At 66.5% G+C, this 25909-nt stretch overlaps 5 protein-coding genes across 13 annotated transcripts; 2 read left to right on the plus strand and 3 right to left on the minus strand.

Annotated features, from left to right (window-relative positions):
* Positions 1-1151: 1151 nt before the first annotated feature.
* On the minus strand, positions 1152-9717 carry TMC6 (transmembrane channel like 6). Of its 3 annotated transcripts, none has more exons than XM_052808839.1 (21): positions 9654-9717; positions 8560-8670; positions 8166-8284; positions 7696-7827; positions 7422-7580; positions 7199-7304; positions 7010-7106; positions 6662-6916; positions 6145-6335; positions 5925-6069; positions 5505-5660; positions 5145-5320; positions 4914-4995; positions 4509-4606; positions 4232-4327; positions 3370-3445; positions 2945-3078; positions 2459-2635; positions 2191-2269; positions 1940-2018; positions 1152-1653 (listed from the first exon to the last, which is right to left on the minus strand). In XM_052808839.1, the coding sequence occupies exons 2-20, from the start codon at positions 8613-8615 to the stop codon at positions 1947-1949; spliced, it is 2406 nt and encodes an 801-aa protein (XP_052664799.1). In that variant the 5' UTR covers positions 8616-8670; positions 9654-9717; the 3' UTR covers positions 1152-1653; positions 1940-1946. The 3 variants fall into 3 exon arrangements, with proteins under 3 accessions (XP_052664799.1, XP_052664798.1, XP_052664800.1); XM_052808838.1 differs by lacking the exon at positions 9654-9717 and adding an exon at positions 9434-9533; XM_052808840.1 differs by lacking the exons at positions 2945-3078; positions 3370-3445; positions 9654-9717 and having other exon boundaries at positions 8560-9110.
* A 316-nt stretch (positions 9718-10033) lies between these two features.
* SYNGR2 (synaptogyrin 2) lies at positions 10034-12605 on the plus strand. Its single transcript, XM_052808861.1, has 4 exons — positions 10034-10191; positions 10550-10787; positions 11115-11254; positions 11372-12605. The coding sequence occupies exons 1-4, from the start codon at positions 10090-10092 to the stop codon at positions 11567-11569; spliced, it is 678 nt and encodes a 225-aa protein (XP_052664821.1). The 5' UTR covers positions 10034-10089; the 3' UTR covers positions 11570-12605.
* Positions 12606-12942: 337 nt separating this feature from the next.
* TK1 (thymidine kinase 1) lies at positions 12943-16307 on the minus strand. Its single transcript, XM_052808856.1, has 7 exons — positions 15965-16307; positions 15633-15664; positions 15446-15559; positions 15266-15359; positions 14856-14945; positions 14649-14768; positions 12943-14528 (listed from the first exon to the last, which is right to left on the minus strand). The coding sequence occupies exons 1-7, from the start codon at positions 16028-16030 to the stop codon at positions 14370-14372; spliced, it is 675 nt and encodes a 224-aa protein (XP_052664816.1). The 5' UTR covers positions 16031-16307; the 3' UTR covers positions 12943-14369.
* Positions 16308-16437: 130 nt separating this feature from the next.
* Positions 16438-20661, plus strand: AFMID (arylformamidase). Of its 7 annotated transcripts, none has more exons than XM_052808844.1 (11): positions 16438-16630; positions 16756-16846; positions 16984-17088; positions 17158-17206; positions 17386-17471; positions 17567-17639; positions 18024-18121; positions 18446-18524; positions 18823-18958; positions 19213-19317; positions 20347-20661. In XM_052808844.1, exons 1-11 carry the CDS (start codon positions 16457-16459, stop codon positions 20659-20661), a joined length of 1311 nt encoding a protein of 436 aa, XP_052664804.1. In that variant the 5' UTR covers positions 16438-16456. The 7 variants fall into 7 exon arrangements, with proteins under 7 accessions (XP_052664804.1, XP_052664807.1, XP_052664810.1 ...); XM_052808847.1 differs by lacking the exon at positions 20347-20661 and adding an exon at positions 19513-19910; XM_052808850.1 differs by lacking the exon at positions 18823-18958 and having other exon boundaries at positions 20347-20480.
* A 659-nt stretch (positions 20662-21320) lies between these two features.
* LOC128151416 (uncharacterized) lies at positions 21321-24857 on the minus strand. Its single transcript, XM_052808857.1, has 7 exons — positions 24700-24857; positions 24336-24419; positions 23482-23570; positions 23092-23277; positions 22776-22913; positions 22395-22587; positions 21321-21938 (listed from the first exon to the last, which is right to left on the minus strand). Exons 1-7 carry the CDS (start codon positions 24764-24766, stop codon positions 21601-21603), a joined length of 1095 nt encoding a protein of 364 aa, XP_052664817.1. The 5' UTR covers positions 24767-24857; the 3' UTR covers positions 21321-21600.
* Between the last annotated feature and the right edge of the window lie 1052 nt (positions 24858-25909).

The raw sequence follows: 25909 nt of genomic DNA on the forward strand, positions 1-25909 counted from the left end.
AGGAGCCTCAGAGGCCAGACCGTGCTGGCACAGGGCAGTGCTGGCACCTCTGGGGACAGGAGGGGTGGTCATGGTGGTCACAAGCAGCAGGGCTGGGGGGGTGCGGCAGCACCTGGGCCAGGGGCTGGTAACTCCTCCCGGGTTGGAGACCAAGTACACGTGGGGCTCCTGCCAGCAGCTTTGGCCCTGCGGGCCTTGTGCCAGCCAAGGCACAGCTGGGTGACCCGGAGGAACGTGGAAAGACGGGGGGGACCTGGGTGGGTGTCGGAGCCAGGGCAGGCTGAGCTGCAGGGATGCCTCGATCAGGGATGTCTCACGAGCTGCAGCAAGTGCCAGCCCATGGCTGCTCTCCAGCACTCACCTGGGCTCAGAGAACAGCTGGGTGTGTGCAGAGAACCCGGCCCGTGCCCGCACGGATAACCTGTGTCTGTGCCCACGCTGACAGCCCAGCCCAGCGCCCAGCTGGGCAGGCAGCTGCCTCACCCGGTGGCATGAGTGCCAAGTCACGGGGGTACGTGTGGCTGCCCGCGCCTGGCACACGCCGTGGCACAACCCTCCCTGGGTCTGTTGGTGCCATGGCATGGGGGGAAACAGGCTTGGGCCAGGGCCAGGGCCTGCTGACAGCGTGCTGTGGTGGAAAGCGGTTCTCGGTGCTGGGGGCTGCAGACACCGCACCGCGATGGCGAGTGGCTCCTGGGGCCATATGCGATGACATGGCCATAGTCTTTGCTCCTGCGGTGTGGGCTGAGCCCGGCTCTTCCCAGGGCAGCCTGATGGGCAGGCAGGCAGTGCCAAGAAGCCCGAGCACACCCTGCCACGGCTGCTGAGTCACCACCCCTAAGGAACGCTGACGCTAACGCACCAAACCCGCTTGCCAGCTTCCAGCCCGATGGGTCGGACACAGGCTGGGAGCACTCCTGTACAACTACACTTTAATGGGCCAGGTCAGCCTGCAGCACGGGAGCCAGAGCCTTCGGGTTCCTCTGCCCAGCACTTGGCACCACCATGGTCTCTCTGAGCCTGTCCTGCCGGCAGGCGCAGCGTGCCGCAGGGCTGCCTGAGCTGGGGGGGGCCTGGGCGGCCTTGTTCACAGGGAAGGTATCGGCCAGCAGCTCTCCTCCTGGTGAGCCAGACATGGGGCTGGAGCTGGGTCGGTGCCTGGCAGCTCCTGGCTCCAGACTGGCTGCTCCTCGGCAGTGCAAAGGGGGCTGAGGGTTCTCTCCAGCCAGAAAGCATCACTGTCCCTGAAGTCTTCTGGAAACAGCCCAAAGGTGTTCTACGGGCTGGCTGGAGCATTTACAGTAGGGAGAGTTGTTCTCTGCTAACCGTAACCACCCATGGAGAAGGGCTCTGCTGGCAAGCCAGCCCTGCGCAGCGCTGTGTCCTGGTCCTGCTGTGCCTGCCCCGTCCCCAGCAGCTCTGGGCAGTGGGAGCACCCACGTCCCTGTGCCACAGCATCCCCGCAGAGCTGCCAGATGACATGCCCCAATGAGTCCTTGGCTGCTGCAACCCGGAGGGGAGGATCTTCCCCAACACCCCACGGTCCCACTGCTTCCAGTGTCACACTGTGATGGCTTAGAAAGACGGCTGGATCCAGTCCCTGGCTGCAAGCAGAGTGCTGTCCTGTCCCGCTCCTTCCTGGGGAGTCTGACACTAAGAGGAGAGATACAGTCCCTGAGACGCCCGAGTGTGTGCTGCTGGGGGCAGACAAGACTGCAGAAAGCAGAGAGGAGGCTCTCTAAATGTCTCCATCCCCCTTCACCCCATCATCTCCTGCACCTTCCTGCTCCCCGGCAAGCAGTGCTCTACCGCAGCTGGGCTGGCCCTGGCAGTGCCGCTCCTGCCAGCCCCGCTCCGGCACGGAGCGGAGGAATGTCTGTGTGCCCAGCTGAGCTCCGAGCACCCTGGCAGCCCTCTCTCCCTTTCATGCAGGCCTCACCTGGGACTCAGGTGTGTCTCTCTCTCTGCTCGTAAACGGAGTGAAGCTTCTGAATGAGAAATATTTTATCTTCCCCTTCCTGCAACAGCAGAGACATTGCAGTGAGCAGCCGTGGGATGTGCTCTTGCATGCCCGAGGTGGCAGCGCTGTCAGGGCTAGAACCCAAATCCGGCGATCCCAAGGCTGAACCAGGGCATGGAACAGCCAGGACTGCTGGGACTGGCCAGGGGCAGCATGCAGAGCTCACGCACGTTGGCAATCTGCTCCTTCAGCAGGCAGATGATCCTCCGCTGGCCTCTCACCACTTGGATGTTGAAGTAGATCACAGCTCTGCAACGACAGGCAGGACAAGACGGTGGCAGCCAGGGCAGGAAGCTGGGGGACGCTGCGCTCCTGGCTCCAGGCTGGGGCGCAGGGCTCTGGAGTGACACCCTGGCTCCCAGCCCCCTGCTCAGCTCCTCAGCAGGACCCTCAAAGTGTGGGCCCAGGGTTCAGCCTCAGGCTTGGGACTGTACTCACAGCAGGACCCCAGACACGAAGAACAGGAGGAAGGTGTTCTCCACCAGGTGCTGGTGGACCCACGCGAACCAGGTGATGTTCGGGTTGGACTTCTCCAGCACTTGCACCCAGGTCTTCCCTGACTTGTAGATGTTTTCCAGCCCCTGGAAGGGACCACAGGTTTCCGACGGCCGCACCCTGAGCAGACAGACCGATGGGGTTGGTCAGAGTGATGGACAGCCCAGCTGGCTGCTTCTCCTAGCCATCCCCAGTGGCTGCACGAGGGGGTCCTCATCCCCTTGTCCTGCATCAGGAACAGCTGGGAGAAGTGGGCACAGACCAGCTGCTGCATCTCCCTGCCTGGGGCAGCACTGCACAGCCCTGTGCTGGGCACACTGCGCTCCGCATGCCGTACAGGGCTGGGGAGGCACGGTCTCCCCGAGTCCCTCTCCTTCGCCAGGCAACCAGCGGTTCTGTGCCCCAAGCTGTGGTCCAGCGGGTACTCACGACCAGATGGTGTAGGAGAGGAAGACGGCTGCACCCAGGAAGGACGGGAAGCACAGCAGGGTGATGAAGACGGTGCTCATGTGAGACGCTTGCCAGGGCTTGCTGGGGGACTGGCAGTTCTGCATCAGGCTGGTCTGCAGACAGGGAGCAGAGTCCTGCGTGCTGCCGTCTCCTGGGGAGCGGCCCCAGGAGCGCAAGCGGGACAGCTGCCCCAGCCCACCGTCCCATCCGCTGGGAGCTGGGCAAGCTTGGGGACACCCTGTCCCCAGCAACACCTCCTCCCTCCCACGACGACGGCGCTGCTTGCTGCACGGTGCAGCACCTCTGCTGTGACAGAGGCAGCCTGCAGCAGGGCGCAGCATCACTGCAGGGCTGCCCATCACAGGGACACATGGGGAGCTGCGGGGCAGAGGGGCTGCTCACACCTTTTTGATATAGAACAGCAGCAGCAGCTTCAGTGTCTGCACGGCCGGCAGGAGCGGTGCGAAGAGAACGCCCAGCCTGAGAGAGAGGGGGGAAGACGAGCTTGTCCCAAGTCTGGGCCCCGCAGGAGCCAGCGGTGGGCAGAGCTGGGGGCAGCGGCAGGGCACTGACGCCAGCTGCGGTCAGGCTTTCGTAAAGCAAAGAGCAAGCACACAACGCCCCATGCCAGGTTTGCTGCGCAGCCTGTGCTGGGGCTGGGCAGCGGCTGAGATCTCACCAGCCCCAGGGCGGTTGTGGCCTTTGGAGCTCCCAGGTGTGTCGAGACTGGGAATGCAGCAGCACACGCATGGATCCCCTCCTTGGGCAGGGGGGTGCGAGACCAGGGGCTGCAGAAAGGCGGGTGGGGGGTGGCAAAGCAGGGGCCTGAGCAGCTGAGAAGACAGGCTGGAGGGGAGCAGCTCGCCTCGGAGCAGCGAGCACCATTATGGTCTGGACAAACAAGGGGGGCTGCTCATGCACCAGAGCCTGCTCCTTCTCCAGAGCTCTGGAGGGGACCAGCTGGGCGGGGGATGCTGGACCAGTGCCGGGATGCTCTGCTGCTGATCCCCCCGTGGCTCTCACCCTGCTGCCAAAGCCAGACCTCCCAGGTGAGCACATGCATTGTGGCTGGAAGGTGCTGGCACCAGGTGCTGTGACTGTCAGGCCACCCGTCTCCCTCGTCCTACCCACGTGGAGCAAAATCACCCTGCTCAGCGAAACGTGCAGCTCCCCGTGCCTGGTCCCTGACAGCCATAGGGCTCCCAGGGGACCCCCAAGGCATTTGCCAGCAGAGGAACAAGCCGTGCTGGGCAGGAGACATCTCACCAGGTCAGGGTCTGCCCATAGATCAGCTCCAGCACATTTTGGGCGATGTCAAACTCGGGCTTCTGCTTCCTCTTCAGCTTCTTCTCCAAGATCAGCCTGGGAAAGAGCGGAGCTCTGCTCCCACACTGCCACTGGCAGGGATGCTCAGCACCCCATCTTCCCCCTCAGGCGGCAGCAGAGCCTGGGTGCACCAGGGCAGCGCTGCCCGGGCAGCGGAGAGCCGGGGCCATGCTGGGGATGCCATGCTGGCAGCGGGACCCCTCCTGGGGCACATTACCTCCAGACCAGCTCCCCGAAGAGCGTGTCCAGCAGGGTGAATATGAAGTCCATCACCACGAAGCGATACAGGTCCTGCCCCACACACGTCTCCCAGCACTGGGGAGACAAGCAAAGGTGGCATCAAGCGAGCAATGAGGCTTCTCCTCCCCCCATGACTCCCATGAGGGGCTGTGGGACCTTTTCCTCCCCTGCACCCCTTTCCCAGCTACCCCATGTCTGGCTATCACCCCCCTCTCCCCAGCAAAGGAGCAGATGGTGCCTGTGGTGCTGTTCAGCAGACCCCCTGCTGCCAGACCCCTGCCTCTGCTGCCTGCCAGTGCCAGGACTGCAGCCTTGGCTTTGGTCCACGCTCCCTGGGCAAGGGACAGTCTGGATGGCAGGGCCCCGGGGTGGCGGTGCTGACCTCCTCTGTTGAGCAGACAACTCTCCGGCTGAGCCACTGGTAGCAGAGCAGGCCGAGGACCACCATCTTCAGAATGAGGTTCCTGGGGAGCAGAAGCAGGGCCAGAAGCCCCTGAGCCCTGGGGATGGAGGGGCCAAGCCCCGCGGATGGGGTGTCTGGCCCCAAAGCCTCCCCCCATGCCGCAGGTGGGGGTGCAGGATGCTCCCTCCGCCTCGGCCCTGGCCAGCCTACCTGCAGATTGCCACGTAGACCTGTGCCACGGGGGACTCCTGCTTCTCCCACGTCGCCAGCAAGTTGTACAGGTGGGGCATCAGCATGTTGAGGAGAGACACCATAAAGGGCAGGACCAGCAGGATGGCTTCCTGCTGCCGCTCACTGCTGCCCCGCGCTCGGTGGTCCTGCTGAACCTGGTGAGCGGGGTACCAGGGTGAGTGTGCGGCTCCCGGCAGCCTGGCACCCTCGGGGAGGGCAGCAAATGCCCATGCCAGGAGGGGAGCTGCAATGGGGCTGCCCCTGCCTCCCTCCCCAGTAGCCCAGCCCCGGCCCCCCAACACCAGGGCAGAAGATCCCACAGCGAGGGGTGGCACTCACCGCGTGCATGTGCTCTGAGAAGTAGTGCACAGCCAGTACGCAGCCCAGCACTGTGCTCAGCGAGAGGGCCCAGGCCAGGAGAAGCACAGCAGAGTGCCCCAGGCGCTGGCAGAGGCTCAGGGAGCGGGAGCGGGACTGCTGGTCCGCGAGCAGCTCCTGGAAGAAAGTAGTGCCAGTGCTGCTGAACACGCTCTGGGTCTGGAGCAAGGCTTTGTCCTGCTGCACTGAGCTGGGACCCTGAGAGCTGATGAACAAAGTGCTGGTGCGGGGTGGGGGTCAGGGGGTATTTGCAGTTGCAGGGCTCCCCTGTGCAGCGGGTAGGAGGGGGGGTGCTGAGCCCTGGGGTCTGGACTGGCTCCTGTGAACGCCTTCGCCTGCCCACTGCAGGGTGCAGGGGCTGACTCCAGCCCAGCTCCTCACCTTCAGCTGGGTGCAGATGTTCTCACACTGCAGCTTGACCGAGCGCCTCTGGATCACCTTGAAGTCCCAGGCACAGAAGACTTTGACGGCCAGGTCCCCGGCGGAGCTGCCCACACGGTAGCTCTCCCGGAAGGAGCAGGACATGCTGCGGCGAGGGAAAGGGTGTCAGGGCATCAGGGCTGGGTGAAGGCTGGCAGTGCCGGAGGCGCTGCCGACCCACCTGTACACCAGCAGGATGCAGGTGACGAGGAAGGAGACCCCAACACTGAACACGTAGGCCAACGGCATGTTGTATGGGAGCGGGGGGGCTGCGAGGGGGCATGCGCTGTCATTGGGGCTGGAGGCGCAGGGGTCGTTGAGGGTGACGTTGCTGTAGTAGCCATAGTATAGCAGTGAGTGAGTGAAGTAGCCCTGTGGGAAAGCGCACGATGGGGCCCAGGGTGATCTCGCTGGTGCCCGTGGCTCCCTGCCCAGCCTGGGACATCTGTGCCAGCTCGTGGGGATGCAGAGCCCTGGGTTGGGGCAGCACCAGGCACCCCCTTCTGCACCCACAACACTGGCAGTCACAGGGCCCCGGCTGTGTGAGGGCAGTGACTGGAGCATCACTGTGGCGGGGATGTAAGGATGCGGGACAGAGACCAGGGCATCACTGTGGCAGGGATGCAGGGCTGGGCCCCAGGCTTGGAGCAGCTCCTGGCCCAGGGATGTGCTGGCACTGGCGTGCTGGCAGTGCTTACCGCTCCAGTCAGGAGCTCGAGGCCAGTGAAGGACTGGGGGCTGGTCGAGGCAGGGGGATATGCAGCCTGCAGGGCCACCACGAAGACCAGGAGAATGAGGAATGAGATGATGTTGAACATAAGGAGCGTCTTGAGGAAGAGGAAGTAGGAGAGGACACTGGAGCCGAAGCGGCCACCGATCTGCTTCAGGGCGTAATGCCAGGGCTTCATGGCAGGGAGCAGGGAGAGGAGCCTGTACCAGAGGCCCCGGCAGCCCTGCAGAGAGAGGGAGCCTGGGGAGAGCACCGGGGCCAGAGCCTGTACCGGAGCCCCCAACAGCTGCTGTGCAGACCCATACCCCAGACTTACGAGGATGATGTAGTCCTTGGACCATCCGCAGAGAGAGGAGGGGGCCCGGCACTGGGCGTGCTGCCTCAGGGGGCCCCTCTGCCCGCTCAGCTCCTGCCTGCCCAGCAGAGAGGGATGTCAGAGGGTGGCACGGACCCCAGGACGGCTCCAGCTGTGGGAGCCCCGCCTGGCCGGCGGGAGAGGACCTACCGGAGGGTGCGTTTCTCTGCCAGGCTGAGGGGCACATTAAGCAGCATGTGGCTGCGCTGGCTGGGTGAGAGGCTCAGCAGCTCCTTCACCAGCAGGCTCCGCTTGTCTGGGGGCACAAGGGGCTCAGTGGGACATGGCCAGCCAGGACACAGTGTGCCCATCCTGAACCCGGCGTGGAGAGAGTGCCCGGCACTGCCTGCTCCCGCTCCTGGGGGACCCTCACCTTCCAGCGTGGCCCTGGCAGGGTCGGTCTCCAGGTCGTACTGCCGCAGGCTGGGCCGCGCCGTGTGGCAGAGCTGCTGCAGGGGTGGGCGGCTGCTCCGGCGCCGCAGCCGGGCTGTGCGGTTGTAGTACTGGGAGATGATGGCCCCGCGGCTGCGCCCTGCGGGCAAGAGCAGGGCAGGGGGGTGAGCGGCCGTGGGAGAGCAAGGCAGATGGGAGAGTTCTCCCAAGGGGCTCCTGGGCCTGGGAAGGGTGCGACGGTGTGTGGCACCTACCGATGGTACGGCTGGGCATGTTGGCGAGGATCCGCAGGGAGGCGGAGGAGTAGCCGGGGTGCTGTTCGTCCTGCCCAGGCTCCTGCCACACCGTGGCACAGGCATCTTGGGGGCCCAGGCGGGCCGGGTGCTCTGGGAGAGGGAGGGCAGGATGCAGAGCGGTGAGAGCCAGACCACCCACACCTCCAGTCCCTGTGGCCCTGCTGCCCTTCTCCGGCATGGAGGCAAGGCACCTGCCCCAGCGTGTGCTCCCCCTGGAGCACCCCCTTCTCTGGGGATGCTCTCTGTGCCCCCAAGGGCAGGTCTGCCCCACTGCCTGCACAGGTGAAGGTGTCAGTGGGCTCCTACAAGTGCTTTGGCCACAGCCTCGGCACGAGCCCTAGCTAGCCCAGGCAGGGTCTGGGACGGTAGAGAGCCCTGGGCACACGCACTGTCCCCATCCCACCCTGGCTGCGGCCGCAGCGCTTTACCTCTGCCCCTTGCCTGCATCTCCAGCTCCAGAACCGCCTCTACCAAGCTGCTCTGCTCCTGGATGAGCTGGTGGAAGGAGGTGTGCAGGGCTCCTTCGTTGTCCGGGCTCGGCTCCTGGCTGCAGGGACACAGACCCACTCACCTAGGCCTGGGCTGGGCACCGGGACCCGAGGGACGGAACCATGGCAAAGTCCCCGTGCCGGCTCAAAGCCCGGCCGTTCCGCCTCGCGGCACGCGCACCAGGTGCCGGCTGGGCACGAGGGCTGCCACCGCCCGCGGCGGGAATGCCAGCCTCGTGCCGCTGGGGCTGCAGGATGCCGGGGGGGCCGAGGGTGCGGGGACGCAGCTCGGGTGGGCACGGGCAGCGGCAGGGCAGGGCAGGCCCACACTCACCCATCGCTGTCGGTGTCCTCGGAGACGCGGAGGGTGATGGAGGGCGGCCGGGACATCCTGCTGGGACCGAGCGGGTCCCTGCGGCCCCGCCGCTCCCGCCGACACGCCGCCCTGCACGGCAAACGGACGGGCGTCAGCCGGCCCCGCGCCGCCGACACCCCCGGTCACCCCGACTGCCCCGGGGCCCCCGGGGACGGGAATGGAGCCGGTGGCGGTGCCGCTGCGTGCGGGAGCCCGGGGCAGGCGGGAGCGCGAGGGGCCGCGGGGCTAAACCCGGGTGTAAACGCGGGGCGAACAGCGGGGCCAGCCCGGCCCGGCGGCCCAGCAGGCTGGGAGCCGCGGCGGGAGCAGGAAGGAAGGCGGGCGGATGGGGGAGGCGGCGCAGCCTCCGCCGAGCAGGTCCTGCCCGCGGCGGAGGTGGGGTTGGGGTTCGCACCGTCCCGGGCCCGGGGCTGCGCCGGAGGAGCCCGCCCGCCGTTCCGGGGCAGAGACGCTCCGGGGCCGGGCTCTGCCGGGGAAGGGCACGGCAGGATCCGCAGCCCCGGGGCGGGCGAGGCGGCCCCGGCGGGGGGGACACACCGGGGCAGAGATCTCTGTGCCCCCCCCCCCCACCCCGCCCGCGCCGTCCCGGGGCCGACGAGCGGCTCCGCCGGGGCCCTGCCACCCGCGCCCACCGCCCGCCGGTGCCCCAGCGCCTTCTCCTTCCTCCCCTCCCTCTTCCCCCTCCATCGCCCTCAGGCTTCGCAGTCCTCCCGGGGCGGACTAAGGCTGCTCCGGGCGGGCGGGCCGCGGCCCCGTCGGGGGCTCCCGGCCACCCCGCCCGCGCTCGCCGCCCCCCCGGGAGTCCCCGGCAGCCCCCCGCCCGCCCCGGTACCAGGAGCCGACGGAGACGCGTCCCGGGGCTCCCTCCGCCCGCGCCGGCTAAGCGCCGCGGCTCGGCGTGGGTGCGAAGCCGGCCCCGTCCAGCAGCGGGGAGGGCGGGGGGGAAGCACCGACCCCCCCAGCCCCGCCCAGCCCTCCTGCCGCCTCCCGGTACCGGGGCAGGCGGGAGCTGCCCTCGCAGAGCCCCTCCTTTCCCCTCCGGCCGCGCTCACCGGGACCCACCGCCGGCCGGGCCGTGGGGCTGCTACTCGCGGGAGCACGGGCTCGGGGGCGCGGGGCTGGGCGCTCCCCCGTCCCCACGGCGCTGCCCGGTGCCCCGAGTGCTGCGCTGGGGCCACGCTGGGGCCACGCAGCCGCGGCACCGGGAGGGAGGGGGGCGCGGGACCCTCCGCCGCGGGCGGGGGGCGGCTGACCGGCCTCCCCGCTGCGCCGGGCTGAGCGGCTGCGGAGCACGAGGGCACCGGCGGGGGCGGACCCGGTACTGCGCTCGGTGGCCGGGCGGGGCACGGCCCTCCCCGCCCCGCTCCGCTCCGCCCCGCCCCGGCGGCCGGGGGGACCGCCCGGCCCGGCCCGGCCCGGCCCTCCCCGGGGCGGTGCCGCGCAGAAGCGGCGGGGGAGCGCGGCGGCGGCGGCGGCGGCTCCGGCGCGATGGAGGGTGGCGGAGCGTACGGGGCGGCCAAGGCCGGCGGTGCCTTCGACCTGGGCCGCTTCGTGCAGCAGCCGCAGGTCCTGGCGCGGATCGCCAGCGCGGTGAGTCGGGGCGGGACGGGGCGGGACGGGGCCTGCTCCGGGGCTGCGGAGGGGCCCCGAGCTGGGCCGGCCCTGCGCCCCGGAGCCCGCACGGCCCGGCCTTCCCCTCCTCTCCCTCCCGGCCCGGCCCTCCCCTCCTCTCCCTCCCGGCCCGGCCCTCCCCTCCTGCCCGGCCCGGCCCGGCCCGGCCTTCCCTTCCCCTCCCCGCGTCCTGCCCCGGCGCAGCCGCGGTGACGGGCGCTCCGCCGAGCCCTGCCCGGGCCGGTGTCCCCAGCCCGGCTGGGCGCGGGCAGCCCTGGAAGGGGCCCCACAGCCCCGGTGCTGCCCGCCGGACACCTGCTCGCTCCCTCCTCTGCAGGTCTTCGCTCTGATCGTCTTTGCCTGCCTGGTCGGGGAGGGCTACAGTAACCTGCCCAGTTCCCCCCAGCTCTTCTGCATCTTCAACCACAACGAGGACGCCTGCCGCTACGGCATCGGCATCGGCGTCCTCGCCTTCCTCGCCTGCATTTTCTTCTTCATGGTGGACATCTACTTCCCCCAGATCAGCAACACCACCGACCGCAAGTACCTGGTCCTGGCGGACCTCGGCTTCTCAGGTACCGGCGGCCACGGGGCAGGGCTGCGCCTTCTGCGGCTGCTACGATGGCTGCCCTTGTCCCGTGACGTGGCCGCCGGTGCCTGGTGAAGGGAGTCGCTCCCGCCTGGCACGCTGCCCACGGGCCACGCGCTGCCTGCTTGAAAGCGCTCTGAGGAGCCATGGGGAGCAGCACGCTGGCAGCTGCACTGGGCTGGGCGCCTGCGCTGGCCTCTGGGCCCCCCCCACGATGGCAGCAGCAGCCCGGTGGGAGCAGGGTCTGGCCTGGGGACCTGCCTGGGAGCAGCAGGATGCAGCCCCAGTCCCTCACGCCGCCTTCCTCCTGCAGGTCTCTGGACGTTCCTGTGGTTCATTGGCTTTTGTTTCTTGACCAACCAGTGGGCCTGGACGCAGGCCGAAGACGTGTACATCGGGGCTGACTCGGCCCGTGCTGCCATCACCTTCAGCTTCTTCTCCATCTTCTCCTGGGTGAGTGAAGCCGCGGCGGAGCCCGGCCCTGCCCCGCTCGGGAGGCAGCGTGGAGGGGCTCCCCGGGCCACGCAGCCCAGGGTAGCCCTGACGCCGCTGACCCCCTCGTCTTTCTAGGGCCTCCTGATCGCCTTCGCTTACAAGAGGTACAAAATGGGGGTGGAGGACTTTGCTCACAGCTACATCGACCCCACCCCGGAGGCTTCAGCTCCCTACTCCAGCTACCCCAACATCAGCCACGAGAGCTACCAGCAGCCGCCCTTCACCCACACGGCAGAAGCCCCGGAGGGTTACCAGCCCCCGCCGGTGTACTGAGCCCCTGCCCGGTGGCCCGGCAAAGACGGCTGTACCAGTGCAATTCTCTTCTGTGGGGTGGGAGGGGAGGGACCTGTGACTTGAAGGGGGAAGGTGGGGTGGGAGGGTGGCGGCTGCTTTGTGTGAAGGCCACCGCGCCTTGGTGCTGGGGCGCAGGAGGGGCCTGGTCCCGACGGTGGAGCTGAGCTCCCCGCCACTGGGATCCGGTGCCCGGTGTGTAGTGGGTGATTCGGCACATAGTGGGTGATTCGCAACTGCTGAGCGCAGCCTCGTGGCTCCACTGAGGGTGGGTGAGCTCCTGCCCTCGCTGTTGTAGCCTTGGGGGAAGCAGCCGCGGGAGGAAGCAGCAGGACCGGTGTGTGGTTTGCACCCCCCCCGGCTCCGGCCTGGCTGTGCCATTGTGACTGCTGCCCTGGCCTGTCCTGGCACTGGTGCCTTTCCAGCCCTGCCAGCTGCAACCCCTGAAGTACCAGCTCTTGCTGCCGTAGTGCAGCCAGGCAGTCCACCTCCTGCCTGCTGCCAGCTTCTGTGCCTTCCCCCCTCGGCTGCTGCTGGGTGAGCTTGATGCCAAAGCCCTGTCTTCTTTTGACTATAAACTGCCGTGCTGTGCCTTCCCACAGCCTGCACTAGAGCTGCCGGTGCTCAGGTGACGCGGTTTGGGATGCATGGGAGCAGCGACCGCTGGGATCTCTCAGCGGGGCTGTGATGTTCCAGCTGTCTGGGGAAGGTCCTGGAGTGCTTTCCCTGCTGACTCAGCCCCTCTCGCTCGCCTCCCACTAAGCACTGCCTCCGCAGAAGTGAGGCCGCCATCCTGCGTCCTGCCTGCTGCTCCCTTGGCAGCACCCTGCTCGCAGCCTGGGCTCCCGGCTGACCCTGAGGGTGCCTGTGCAGGCTGGCTGGCTCCGGTTGTGTTTTCTGCTGCACCTGTTGCGAAGCTGTTCCCAGCAGCAGTGTGCGGTATGCGAGCTGTTGCTGCTGGGGCTGGTGTTCAAATAGTTCTTTGTCACTGTAGAGATGGAATAAACTTTTTCACCTAGACACCACGTGCCTTTCTTCTCTGGGGAAGCAAAACAGGGTTTCTCCTCTCTCCCCGAGGGCTGGGGGGGTCCAGGCAGGGAAACAGCAGAACAGCCCCAGCCAACTGCTGCACTGCAAACAGCACACTCATGCTGGTGTCTATTTTTAGGCAAGCCCTCCTCCTGCTCCTTGCAGAGTCTGGTAGAAGGTTTGAGCAGAGAGCTCCAACGCCACCCCTGTGACCAGCCCTCCAGCACGGGCTGCTGCTGTGAGCGATCAGCCTGCACTGTTTGCATGCTGCTCGCTGCAGGGAAGCTTTTTCCAGAGCAGTCTGGTATAAAACACACACAAGACAATTTTGTTAAGTTATTTATTAACCTGAACCAGTAGCAGTGCTGCCTTCCCCGTCCCTAAGGGGAAAGCCCAGGCCTGGCAATCAAGTGCTTGTGAGTACTACAAGTGTCGTCCCTTCAAGTAACACAGAGGGAGCAGGGGTTTTCAGACAGCTCTTGTAAGCTTCCAGGGAGGGTGCAGGCAAACAGAGCATGCTGCACTTGCATGTGGAGATTTGACCTGGCCTGAACAAGGAGCCACTGCTTGGAGCTTGTGGACACCAGCTTACAGTGAACAGCACTTTTGCAAGGAGTAAGAAAAAAACAAAACAACCTTCCAGAAGCCAAGTCAAGCAAAGGGGGAAGAGGATCCTTCAGTCAACTTACAGCAGAGGAAGAATGAGCCTCGAAAATTTTTGGAAAGCTCAGGAGGGAGCAAGATGCATGACTAGAGTTGAGAACCATCCACTCAAAGCAGAGACCCTTTTCCAAGTAGCTAGATCTTCACAGACATAATAGTCCAAACATTTACAGAGTAAGTCCTGAGCCTCCAAACCCTTCACAGGTAACTAAACACTGAAGTGGCAGCACCAAGCTTGGACCTGAACAAGAACACCCTGATTTTGGAGAGGAGGCTCTTCCTGAAGTGAAGTCTAGTTCTTCCAAAAGGACTCTGTCTTAATATACAGACTACTGCTTGCCCTTTTAAAGTTCAAAAGCTAGGAAGAGCCTACTGTCAGGCTGTCAAGTCAAGCCTTCCTTTCCCCCTCTTCCTGTTTCAACAAAAATTTACAAGACAATTAGAGCAACTGAGTATAACGGCAAATGGACAGGCCACGAACATTCGTTCGAAGGGACTGCTGAGGGCCAGGCTGTTGCTACGTGTGTCAGTTGAAAAGTTGTGCCATAGCTCTGTGACAAGGGATGGGTTATCTCCTCAGACTGTGTTAAAAAAGGAAGTAAGTTTAAAATACTAAGTTACTGTACACGGTCTTAGGAAACCTGGGCTTTAGCAACAGCGTGCAAGAAAGAAACGGTTGCGTTCACAGGCAAGTGAAGCAGCCATCAGTGGCAGTCTGAACATATGCAGAAGACCCAGGAGAGCAGGCCAGAATTAAGGCCAGCGATGGAAGCCCTGCAGCCTGGCTTGCTGACAGTTTTCCAGGACCTGTTTGTGTGGCAGCATCAGTAACTACATCTGTCTCTTTTCTGTGTTCTGAGAAAGGAACTCACTTTTAGTCATGCTCCTGCTTCAGCTCCCCCCTGGCATCAGGTCCGGTTGATCCTCCTCTTTCCTGGTGCTTGGTGCAGAGGAAGAGCGGCTTGGTTTGACAGGTAGAGCTAAGACACTGAACAGTTTTGCTAAAAGCAGAAGCAGCCAAATCTGGCATCCAGGAGTCACAGCATTTAGCTTCCTTCCTCTTGTTTTTCCCCATGTGGGAGCCCAGCGGTCAAGAAGCAAAGATCTTCCGGGAGGCAGCCACATCCAGCTGCTTCAGCCCCATGGGCACGTTCTCCTTGTTTTCCAACCCAGGCTGCTGAGGCCGCTTGCAGAAGTAGCAGGCTCGGCAGACGGAGTGGTACTTGTCTGCTCCTCCAATCACTTCAACCTGGCAAGAAAATTGGGAGAGTGACTCTGCAGAGCTCAGTTCCCCTGAGGAGATTCCTCTAGACTAGCAGGACTGGCAAGGTGAAGCTACTGAAGTGCTTTTTCTTCCAAGGGAACTCACCTCCCTCTCTGCTCCCAGCCTCTTTGTGTAGGAGGCTTCTTGGTAGCACTCCATGCATACGGCATTCAGCTTCACCACGCTCTCTGCCAGCGGCACCAGGTTCAGGATGCTCCCGAAGGCCTGTGCCAAGACAGCAGGGGCAGTTCTGTTGGATGGGCTCTATGAGGATCCCAAAGCACCTGCTGTGCTAAAAAAAGTATGTTTTACCTTTCTCTGGAAAGTCCCATCAAGAGCAGCAACGATGACAGTTTTCCCAGCATTGGCCATCATCTCACAGAACTCCACGATGTCTGGGAACTAGAGGAGGCACAGAAACAGCGTCAGGAGGAAGAAGGGGCAGCACTTCGCTCAGGATCCAGCAGCACAGGGCACAAAGAAAGTTAGAGCCATGTTGCCTCTCTGTGAAACAGACTCCAGTTCCACTGTCCTTAGCCTGCAGGGACTAAGGGAAGGGAAGGGTTTGACTATACAAGCATAATCCAGGAGGATCAAACTGTCCCAGGGTATTTCTTCCCACACCCTTCTACAGAGGGTTCAGACCTTCGTCTGCCCAGGGTACTCTGAAGAGATCGCATCCTGCAGATGCTCCCCAGGACCTGCCCTGGCCATGCACTTACGAACTGGCCCTCGTCAATGCCGATGACCGCTGAGGCCAGTGCCTCCTGGTACACATCCTTGAGGAGGCAGGCTGGCAGGGCCTCCATGGTGTTCCTGTGGGGAAGGGAGAACAAGCAGGTGAGCCAGGCTGCCCAGATGCTGGGCCCAAAGGCGTGGGTCCTCCTGCCCCAGGGACTCACCTGTCGTGCGTGGAGACGCCAGAGGTGCAGTAGCGTGTGTCCTTGGCATACTTCACCAGCAGGCACTGGTACTGAGCGAGCTGGAACCGCCGCACCCGCCGCATAAGCTCCGTGCTGCAAGAGACCGCCGTCAGCGGGCCCCGGCCCCCTCCCTGCCCACCCCCTCCCCCATCCGCCCCGGGCCTACCTCTTCCCGGAGAACATGGGTCCGAAGATCACCTAGGGGCAGAACCACGGGCGTCAGCGGGTGAGAACACAGCCGGGCACGGGCACCGGCACCACGCAGACAGCCCCGGAGCGCTGGCCCGGCCGCCGCCCTGCCCAGCCCAGCCCAGCCCGGCCCAGCCCCGCCACGGCTCTGGGAGCCCCGGCTCCCCGCCCGGGGCTGGCGCGGCCCCACGACCCGCACCAGCCCGGCCATGCCATCTTCCCGCACAGCCCGGGCGCCCGCGCTGCCCCACTCGGTGCCGGCCCCACGGCGCTCGCCGCAGCCCCAGGGCATCCGGCCCGGCCCGGTACCTGGATCTGCCCGCGCGGGCGGCTGGGCGAGCCGGGGTGGACGCCGGGCACCGTCAGGCAGTTCATGGCTCGGACGGACGGACGGACCGACCGACCGACCTAATGCCTGACTGACTAATTGACTGACCGACCGACCGCTCGCCCGCGCGCGCCTCTCCGCTGCGGCGCGGCGCCGGCCAATCCGGAGAGGCCTCACGCCCACGCGCCGCCTCACCGGCCAATCGGAGGAGGGCTCGCGCCGCCGCGCCGCCGCGCCGGCCAATGGGGACACAGGCGCGAAAATTCTTATTTCCCTCCACGCGTCCGCTCCCGGGCCCGCGCCGCCTTCCCGGCGTGCACCCCGCGCCCGCCTGCGCGCCGGGACGCCCCCTGCGTCATCGCCCTGTCAGTCCGCCCGGTGTCCCCGGCGCGGCCCCGCCCACCGTGCGACAAACGGGAACGGGCTGGCCCCGCCCGGGGCCCCGCCCCCGGGCGCCGCCCCCTGGGCGGCCAATGGGAGTGGGGCGGCACCGCCCCCGGACTCGGACCCCGCCCCCGGGCGGGCAGGGGGCGCGGGGCCGCCGCGACGGGCGCGGGGCCGGGATCGGGATCGGGATCGGGATCGGGATCGGGATCGGGACCGGGACCGACCGCAGCATGGGGGGGTGGCGGGACATGCCCACGGAGGTAGGGCCCGCAGCGGGGGCGGGTAGTGCGCGGTTCTCGCCCGGGCCGGGGGCCGGGGGGCCTCGCCCGGGGCCGCCGCCCGGGCGGAGCTGCCCCGCGCCGCAGCCCCCGTGCCTCCTCCGCAGGCGCTGGAGGAGCAGTACTCCCCCAGCCGCTGGTCCCCCCGCCTGGGCAGGGACACCGTCATCCAGGCCCACCTCGCGGCGACGGCGGCAGGTGAGGGGCCGGCGGCCCCGGGGCGGCGGGGCGGGTCGGGGCTGGGGGCGCCGGGGCCGGGAGCAGGGCTGCCGCTCGGGTGCCGGGACCCCGGTCCCGCCGGCGGTGCCCCAGGCGCCGTGTCCGTCCTGCCGCAGGAACGCAGCGGGCCCGGGCCGGCGCGCAGACCTCGCTGCACGTCCCCTACGGCAACGGCGACGGCGAGAAGCTGGACATCTATTTTCCTGCGGATCCTTCTGGAAGTAGGTGACAGGGCGGCGGGGGCGGGCAGGGGCCGGGCCCCCCTGCTTACTCCCGGCCGTGCTGCGCAGCCTTCCCGGTCCTGGTCTACATCCATGGCGGATACTGGCAGTGCCTGAGGTGAGGTGGGCTGCCGCGGAGGGGATCCCTCGGGAAGGGAGCCCCCCGGCCCGCTCCTACCGTCTCCCTTCTCACGACACCTGGACTTGTCCTGGGTACTCCGGGCCTGATCGGCCTCCTGGCCAGCCCTAGGAGACCCTGGCCCCCACAGCCAGGCTAGCTTCCATCTCCCCCCCCAGTAAAGACGAGTCAGGATTCGCAGCCCCCCCGCTGGTGTCGCAGGGCGTGGCGGTGGTGGCAGTGGGTTACGACACAGCCCCCAAAGGTAGGTGCTGCCCAGCGGAGGCGGAGGCTGCCCGCGCTGGCCCGGCGCCCTCCCGACTCTGCCCTGACGCCCTCCCGACTCTGCCCTCTGCCCAGGCCACATGGACGCCATGGTGCTGCAGGTGCGGCGCAGCCTCGCCTTCCTGGTGGAGCGGTACTCTGGGATCAGGTGGGCCGCGCGCAGCTCCCGGGGCCCCCTCCGCCCCACCACTACGGCCGCTGCCGGGCCTTCAAGGCAAACTGTGCCCACATCACTCCCTGGGTGGTTCGGTGCCTGGGGGTGGCTGTGGCAGCAACAGGAGGGGGACGAACGAGCCGTGCCCTGTGACAAAGGCTTCGACGCCTCGGTCCAAGGGCTGGGCAACGCCTGTGGCCATGCTCCCTTGTCACTGTGCGAGGCGTTGGTCAATGGACCGGGAAACGTGTCTGAGCTGCCGCATTTGGGCTGTGGCACTTGTGGCTGTGCCACCTCCTCCGCGCGGAGCAGGGTGTCCCCAGGCAGCAGGTGCCGTGCCGCCGCTCCCCACGCTGGCTCATGGCTCCCTCTCTCCAGAGGCATTTACCTGTGTGGACACTCAGCAGGGGCCCACTTGGCAGCCATGGTGTTGTCCACGGACTGGACAGAATACGGAGTGGTGCCAGATATCAAAGGTAGCGCCGCTGTGTCCAGGTGCAGGGGCTGAAGGAGAACTGGTGTCTGCACCTGGAGCGAGGCTGTCTCTGCTGCCCATAAGGGGCTGTGGGGGCTGTAGAGCCAAGGGGGATGAGTTGCCCCAGCCAACTGCAGCCCACAGGCGTTAGGAGTGCAGGACTCTGGGCTCCTGGATGAGCTGCCCCCGGGGGTGTGTGTGTCCTGCACCCACCAGCCACTCACTGAAGCCCGGGGATGTGGGTGCAAACAGAGTTCCCAGGTGCAGGGCTGTGAGAGCGGCCCGAGCTGCAGGGCCCCTCACTTGCCGGCACCTCTGCCTCCAGGAGCTGTGCTGGTGAGCGGCGTGTATGACCTCGAGCCCATCCTGCACACCTACGTGAATGATGCGCTGAACATGAGCCGGTGAGCCCACACACCATGGGGACAGCGACTGGGAAAGGGCACAGGCAGGCTGCGTATGCCTGCCTTTGGCCAGCGCTGCCTGCGGGCGAACACCAGCGGCTCTGCAGCCTGCTCTGCCCCTGCCCGCACAGCCTGCCTGCGCTGCGGGGCACAGGCTGCCTCTGCGCCTGACCCGGACACAGGCCCTGCGCCCTGCGCCTGGCTGGTGTGCACAGCCGAGGACACGGGTGCTCTGCAGGCAAAGATGCCTTCTCTGAGCGAGGGGCTACATCAGCTGCCACTGCGCTGTCTCCTCCAGGGAGGTTGCCCAGAGGAACAGCCCCATGCTGTGCATCTCCCCAGCAGCGCCTGCGGCTGCGGCCTGCGAGGTGCTCGTGGCTGTGGCCCAGCACGACTCCCCGGAGTTTCGCAGGCAGTCGCAGGAGTACAGCCAGGTGAGCTCCGGGCAGCGCCCTGCCCAGCTCCACAGGGATGCAGCTCCAGCCGGCCCGCTCAGACCTGCTAAGCTGGGATGAAGAGCTCGTGTGCTGTATCAGAGCAGTATTTCTGCTGCTGTGGCAATGGCTGCTGTCAAAGACGACAGTGGATCAGAGGAGGATGCTAGTCCTTGCCGAGCCATCATTCCTGCTCCCCTGACCAGAGCGGATGGGGGTCAGGGTCCCTCCTGCCAGAGCCGCTCTCTCCCCAGGCCCTGCGTGCAGCCGGCTGGTCCGTCTCCCTGCTGGATCTTTCTGGCGTGGATCACTTTGACATCATTGAGAAGCTGTCGGAGGACAGCTATGTCCTCACTCAGGTAGGGGAAGACCTCCTGTCCTCCCTTCACTCTCTGAGCACAGCTGAGACCATCAGCGCAGGAGAGCTGCGCTGAGGCAAGCTTCCCCTGCGTATGGGGGCCGATGTGGGGCTGTGGCTTCGGGGCTGGCCATCATCTCCACGAGTGGAGGAGCGGGGTCAGGCACTGCTCACAGGGCTCGGTTCCTCATCCCAGGTGATTCTGAACATGATTTCAAGAGCTTGATGGCATGTCGGGAGCAAACTGAGTCAGGAACCGCAGCCCGGCATGCACCCTGCCCTGCTGCCCTCCTCGCTCCAGCTGCCTGGGTCTCCTTCTGCAGCACAGGGCGGCTGCTGCCTCCGGACACCCTCTGTGCCCCCTCCGCTCCCTCCAGCCTGCAGCCAAGCAGGGGGGGCTCAGAGCAGGGGAGCACCAGTTATTACCAGTTCTTGCCTGGGCTGGCATTCCTTTGCTGGGGTGTTTCTGCCCCTGCATGGGGCTGGCAGGCCTGCAGGGCTCTGTCTGGATGACCTGGTGATGAAGTTTGTTCCCTCGGTTTCCTTTAAACTGCTTATTGCCAATACAAAATAAAATAGGAATAACTGCTGCCTGAGTGTAACTCTGCTTCCTGGGGAGCTGGGGCTGTGCTAAGCCATTGAGTAGACACTAGACGTGGATGCTGCAGAGAGAATCTCCTCTTCCAGCACGGAGCTCCCAGTCTGCGGCTGGCCTCCTCTGTGCTGGCAGTGGGGAGCGCACCACTGAGCCCAGCCCAGCTCTTTGCTGGGGACTCACCAACCCAGAATGTGACAGGCTCAGCAGGCAGGGAAGCCCGGAGAGCCTGCCTGCGGCTGTGGGACAGGGGTAATAGAAGCCTTTGGGGATGGGGGGTGATGGAGGAGCACACTGGCGAGCTGTCTGGGCCAGGCTGGGCTCGTGCCCCTGGGACAGTCCTGGCCAGATACAAACTTCGGCGCTGCTGTGTAGTGGCCCTGGTCCTGTGGCTGAGACACTTCCACGTCCTCAGGAGCACTTGTCCCTCAATAGGCGCACCTCTGGGCTGCGATGATGTCCCTGCTGCACAGTCAGGAGAGGAGCATGCTTGGGAGAAAACATCCTGCACAGCCACAGTACTGCCAGAACAGGTTTATTTTGTGCCCTGACCATCCCTTAGGACCTGTCTCCCTGCTGCAGCATCCTTGCACACATGTGGTGCACATGGGCCACGTGCAGTGTGTGGCCTTTGGGACGGGGGATGTCTGGCTCTGCTTTTGGGTGCTGTCGGCGGGACCTGAGTTACAGGAGCAGAGCTTCTGTAGAGGACTAGAGGGTGCTCTGAGGATGCGTTTGCTGGGTGACTAGCGAGGCAGGGATGCTGCCTTGGAGGGGTCTGTATGGCGATGTGAGATGTGGGCTCTCCTCTGTCCCTCTGGGCATGTCTGCGAAGGTGCTGCCTCCCGAGAGGTGCGGTGCTCCCAGTGCAGGGGTGGGCTGGGGTCTCCCTGGGGCTGGGCTCACGCTGGTTTGCGGGGCTGCACACGGGGGTGGATGTTGTGCTGCAGCCCGCTGGGAACATGCCTGGAGCACGCTGTGGCTGGTCCCAGCCCCTTTGCTGCTGGCTGCCAGGACGGGGCTGGGATAGCCACTTGTCCTGGTTTCAGCTGGGATAGAGTTAATTGTCTTCCTAGTAGCTGGTACAGTGCTATGCTTTGGGTTCGGTATGAGAAGAACGTTGATAACACTGATATTTTCAGTTGTTGCTAAGTAGTGTTTAGACTAAGTCAAGGATTTTTTCAGCTTCTCATGCCCAGCCAGCAAGAAGGCTGGAGGGGCACAAGAAGTTGGGAGGGGACACAGCCAGGGCAGCTGACCCAAACTGGCCAAAGGGGTAGTCCGTACTATGTGACCTCATGTCTAGTATATGAACTGCAGGGAGTGGGGCTGGGGGGAATTGCCGCTCGGGAACTAACTGGGCGTTGGTCAGCGGGTGGTGAGCAATTGCACTGTGCATCACTTGTATATTCCAATCCTTTTTTTATTATTATTATTGTCATTTTATTAGTTATTATTGTTATTATTTTCTTCCTTTCTGTCCTATTAAACTGTTCTTACCTCAACACACGAGTTTTACTTTTTTTTCTATTCTCTCCCCATTCCACTTGGTGGGGAGGGAGCGAGTGAATGGCTGCGTGGTGCTTAGCTGCTGGCTGGGGTTAAACCACAACTCTGCCGCAGCCCACCAGCTTCCCTGCAGCAGCCAGGGGGAGGCAACTGCCCCCGGGGTTGGGGCTGGGAGGATGCTCAGGCTCCCCCTGCGCTCGGAGGAGTCGGATGCAGTCCCAGGGCCAGCTTCTCCTGGCACTTCCTGGCCACAAACTCCAGCTTGTTCTTTGCGAGCTCGGTGTCACGGGCTGACACATCGCGGTGCCAGACCGCGCGCACGGTGTGTGCTGACCAGGGGAACAGCAGGACACTGACAGCCTGGCCGGTTTCGGCCAGCTCCTCCTCACTCACTGCCCGCAGGTGCTCACAGAGCTCTGTGGGGGACAGCCAGCCCCCCCTGATGCTCACCATCACGATGTTTGTCTCCACCGCTGCAAGGTTGACAGAGCAGATGGGTGAGTTCAGCTCCTGGATGCCTGGGGGAGGCAGAGGCAGTAGGCTGTGAGCCCGGTGGCCGGCTGCCCGGGAGAGGAGGCTGCCGAAGCCCTGCCCCAGACCCTGGCTGAAGGAGGGTCCCTTCGCCCTCCCCCCTGTGCTGCACCAGGGTCACTGTGAGCACCGCGGGGACAGGCACAGCATCGTCCCGGCGCTCCAGCCAGGCAGGGACCCCAGCAGCATCCTCGAGATCCAGCACGGCTGCCCGGGGAAGGTGCCCGCACCGCTATCACCCCTGGCAGTGCTGGCTGGTGCTGGGTGCGGTGAGCCCAGCCGGCGGTGAGGGTGGGGGATAAGGCTGGGCCCACGCCGAGCTGTCGGGCAGGGCAGGACCTGGCTGCGCAGCAGTGCCTGGAAGCCTGCACAGCCGGTCAGAGGGAGCGGCATTAGGCTGTGGGCGCCTGTACCTCCCGGTGTGCCGAGGGACCCCGAGATACCTTCAGCAAAGCGTCGGGCGTTGTTGTGGTCTCTGCGCAGCGTCGCCTCCGCGTGCTCCAGTCCAACGCGGGCAGCGGCTGCCAGCACGCCTGCCTGCCGCATCCCCCCGCCCAGCAGCTTCCGCACACGCCAGGCCTCAGCGACAAACTCCCTGCGTCCAGCCAGCACCGCGCCGGCTGGGGCACCCAGGCCCTGCGGAGCCACCAGAGGGGTGACCCGAGCTGTGCCGGGGAGCGGCCCCTGCCCCTCCCAGGGACGTGCCCAGGGATGCCCCAGCCTGCAAGGTGGGGGCTCAGCCCAGTGCCCCCGAACAAGGGCGAGGCCCTGTCTTGTGCTGGTCTGTTTGGCCCCAGGGAGCCCCCCTCCCCATGCAAGCACACCTTGGAGAAGCAGAGGGACACGGAGTCGCAGTGCTGGGTGATCCGAGCTGGGTCCACGTCCTGGGCCACCGCCGCATTCATCAGCCGCGCTCCGTCCATGTGCACCTGCATTCCGTAGTGGTCAGCAAGCCCACGGACCTGGGGGGAGGCAGAGGAGCAGCTGGGCTGGAAGGGACCCCTGGGGCGGCCGGCACCAACATGAGCCACGCTCTGAGCTCCTCGGCAAGGCCCTGGCGTCCCCGTGGTGCCGTCCTGCCGGGTCCGGCTGCCTGCGCCCAGGCAGGGCTGCGGCCAGCGGCCGGCTGTGGGCTCCTACCTGCTGGAGGTAGGTGAGGGGCAGCACCCGGCCCCCCGCCGAGCTGTGCGTGTTCTCCAGGCAGATGAGCTCGGGGCGCGGGTGGTACCGGCTGCCGTGGGCCTCACGGACGGTCAGCTCCAGCCGGTCCAGGTCGAAGGTGCCGTCTGGCAGGTCCGGCAGCGCCTGGGAGTGGACCCCGGCGACCTGCGCCCAGGGCAGGGCAAAGAGCAGAGCTGGCGGGGGACGGTGGCGGTGCACGGGGGTCCCGGCCCTCTGCGGCCGCAGCCGCAGCCCAGCAAGGGATCGATCCTCCGCCCTGCCCGGCCCCCGCAGCCAGAGGAGGGCAGCAGCAAGCCGCCCTCCCGGCCCTGCCTGCGCCGCCGGCCCCCGCCCGCCCCCGGCACCCACCTGCGCGGCCCCGCCGTGCTCGTAGAGGTGCAGGTGGGAGTCCCGGCCCAGGAGCAGCTGAGCCCCCCTGCGCTGGCAGTGGCACATCACTGGGAGGGAGAGGGGCCGTGAGGGAGGGGGCCAGCGCCCGGCGGGCAGCGTGTGCGGGGGGGGGGCAGGCAGGCTCAGCCGGGGAGCCCGCCGGCTGCCTGCGCTGGGGCAGTTTGGGGGGCTCTAACGCGCGAAGGCCGGGCAGGCAGCACGGCGTTGCAGCAGCGGCGCGGCCTCCTGCGGGCACGGGGCACCCGCTCTGTCCCCGGCGGTGCTGGGGCTGTCGCCCAGGGGGTGCCCGCAGCGGCTGGAGGTGGGGGAGCAGCTGGGGGGCACGGCCTCAACACCCGGTGCATACACGTGGCCGGGGCTGGAGCAGGGCCCATGCTCCCATGCAGCGCACAGTGGACCCCCGCTCACAGGAAGGCAGGAAAGCGAACGGGGTAAAGGTTAATGGAGCAGAGTGGAGGCCGAGCGTGAGACCGGGATGAGCGGACCCAAGGGGGGGGGGGTTGCTCAGCAGCAGCATGAAGCGGGGAGCAGCTTCGGGGGCTGAGCGGGGCCATGCTGTTACCAATTTGAGGTGGAGGGGGGTGAGGAGATGCACCCGGGTCAGAAAGGACCTGCTGCCCACAGTTTTCCCCTGTGGCTGTCCAGGCAGCTTCCTGAGCAGAAGTGGGGCTCTCCTTGGGACCCCAGGGAGGAGCGGGGCTGTTCTCGCCCTCCGCACCCTCCACGGGATGGTGGCATAAACCTGCCCCTCGGTTTGCGACCTGGCCACCCGGGGGAGGGAGGGAGGGCTGGGCACAGCCCCGGGCACTCACCGGCGATGAGGTTTGCCATCGTGGCAGTGGGCACAAAAAGAGCCTCCTCCATCCCCAGGATCCCTGCGGCCTGGCGCTGCAGCTCTGCAGGGGGGAGAAGCACGGGAGTCCTGAGGGGGGGGGGGGAGCGTCTGCTGGCCCTGGGTGGGCACGGGGGGGCGCAGTCGGGAACTCCCCAGGTCCAGGCAGCCACCCCCAGCTCCCCCACCCCGGAGAAGTCCTCCTCTGGGGTCCCCATCCCGGCCGCCCCCTGGGCTGGGGGAGGCTGCAGGCAGGGACCCCACCGTGGTGGGAGGTGTGGGGTGGCCCCCCCCCCCGGCTCTGCCGGGCCCGGAGCCGCGGGGGGCCCGTCCCCGCAGCCCACCGTTGACCGCCGGGTCCTCCCCGTAGTCGTCGTCGCCCACGGCGGCGCGGGCCATGGCGCGGCGCATCCCCGCGCAGGGCCGGGTCACCGTGTCGCTCCGCAGGTCCACGGCGCGGGGGGGGCCCCGCGGCTGCACCGCCCCGGCCCCGGCCCCCGCCGCGAGCAGCCGGCCCCGCCGCAGCGCCGCGCCCGCGCCCCGCGCCGCCAGCATCGCCGGGACCGCCGGGACCGCCCCGCCGCCAGGGCTCCCGGGGGCGGGCGGGGGCGGGGGCGGGATCGGGATCGGGATCGGGATCGGGATCGGGACGGCCCGGCCGGCCCCGGTCCCCGTCGCGGGCGGCGGCTCCCGCGTGGGCACCGAGGGCGGCCCGGGGCTCCCCGTTCCCTGTCTCTGCCCTGCGCCCGCGGCGTCCCCGAGCCACGGTGTGGGGGGAGGCGGAGGGGCTGCGGGAGACGTGGGGGGGGGTGCTGCCCCGGGGCCCCGGGTCTCCCGCGGCCCCTCGCTTTGCCAGGAGCTTCTGCTCGTCCCAGCCGTGCTGCTGGAGGGAGTGCCAGCACGAAGCCGCCTGCGCCCACTCGGCCGCGGCTCCCTGAGGATCCCCGAATCTTTCCGCGGGCCCACGGCGCCTCGTGCTGAACAGCAATGGCTCCCACCACGCCGCTCCCGCTGCCGGCAGGGACGGCGCGGGGTGACCTTGCTGCTGGGAATCGGCTCTGGCTTCTTCCAGGCTGCGCCTGCCCTGGAAACAGCTGACACGCCGTCCTGTGGCACCACGGGCAGGCATGTCTTGCAGCAGTGCTGGTGTTGGCTGTGGGCAGCTCCGCAGCTCTTGGTGCTCTCTGCCTGCGCCGGGGAGGGGGCCCACCGGCATCTGGATCCTGGCAGAAATCCCTGCTGCCCCCGGAGCAGGGGGGCACGTGCCCAGCACAGCAGTGAGAGCTCCCATCTTCGCCCGTCGGGCTGGACCAGCTGGAGGCTGGTGATGCTCCATAGGGCAGTCCCGGCCCATGGCCACAGGGCTCTGCTGGGAAAGCCTGGGCTGTGCCCCCCTCGTGCTGCAGGCGGGGAGGGGGGCACAGCTCTGCAGCACTCGGCACCTCTCCTGGCACTTGCCAGGGGAGCAGTGGGGCAGGTGCATTCGGGTGCCCTCCTTCCCCTTGGGGACCACATGCTGCCTGGCCCCTGCCCGCCTGCTGCACGTGCCATGTC

This window comes from Harpia harpyja, chromosome 14 (assembly GCF_026419915.1).
Source record: "Harpia harpyja isolate bHarHar1 chromosome 14, bHarHar1 primary haplotype, whole genome shotgun sequence".
Taxonomy (NCBI): domain Eukaryota; kingdom Metazoa; phylum Chordata; class Aves; order Accipitriformes; family Accipitridae; genus Harpia; species Harpia harpyja.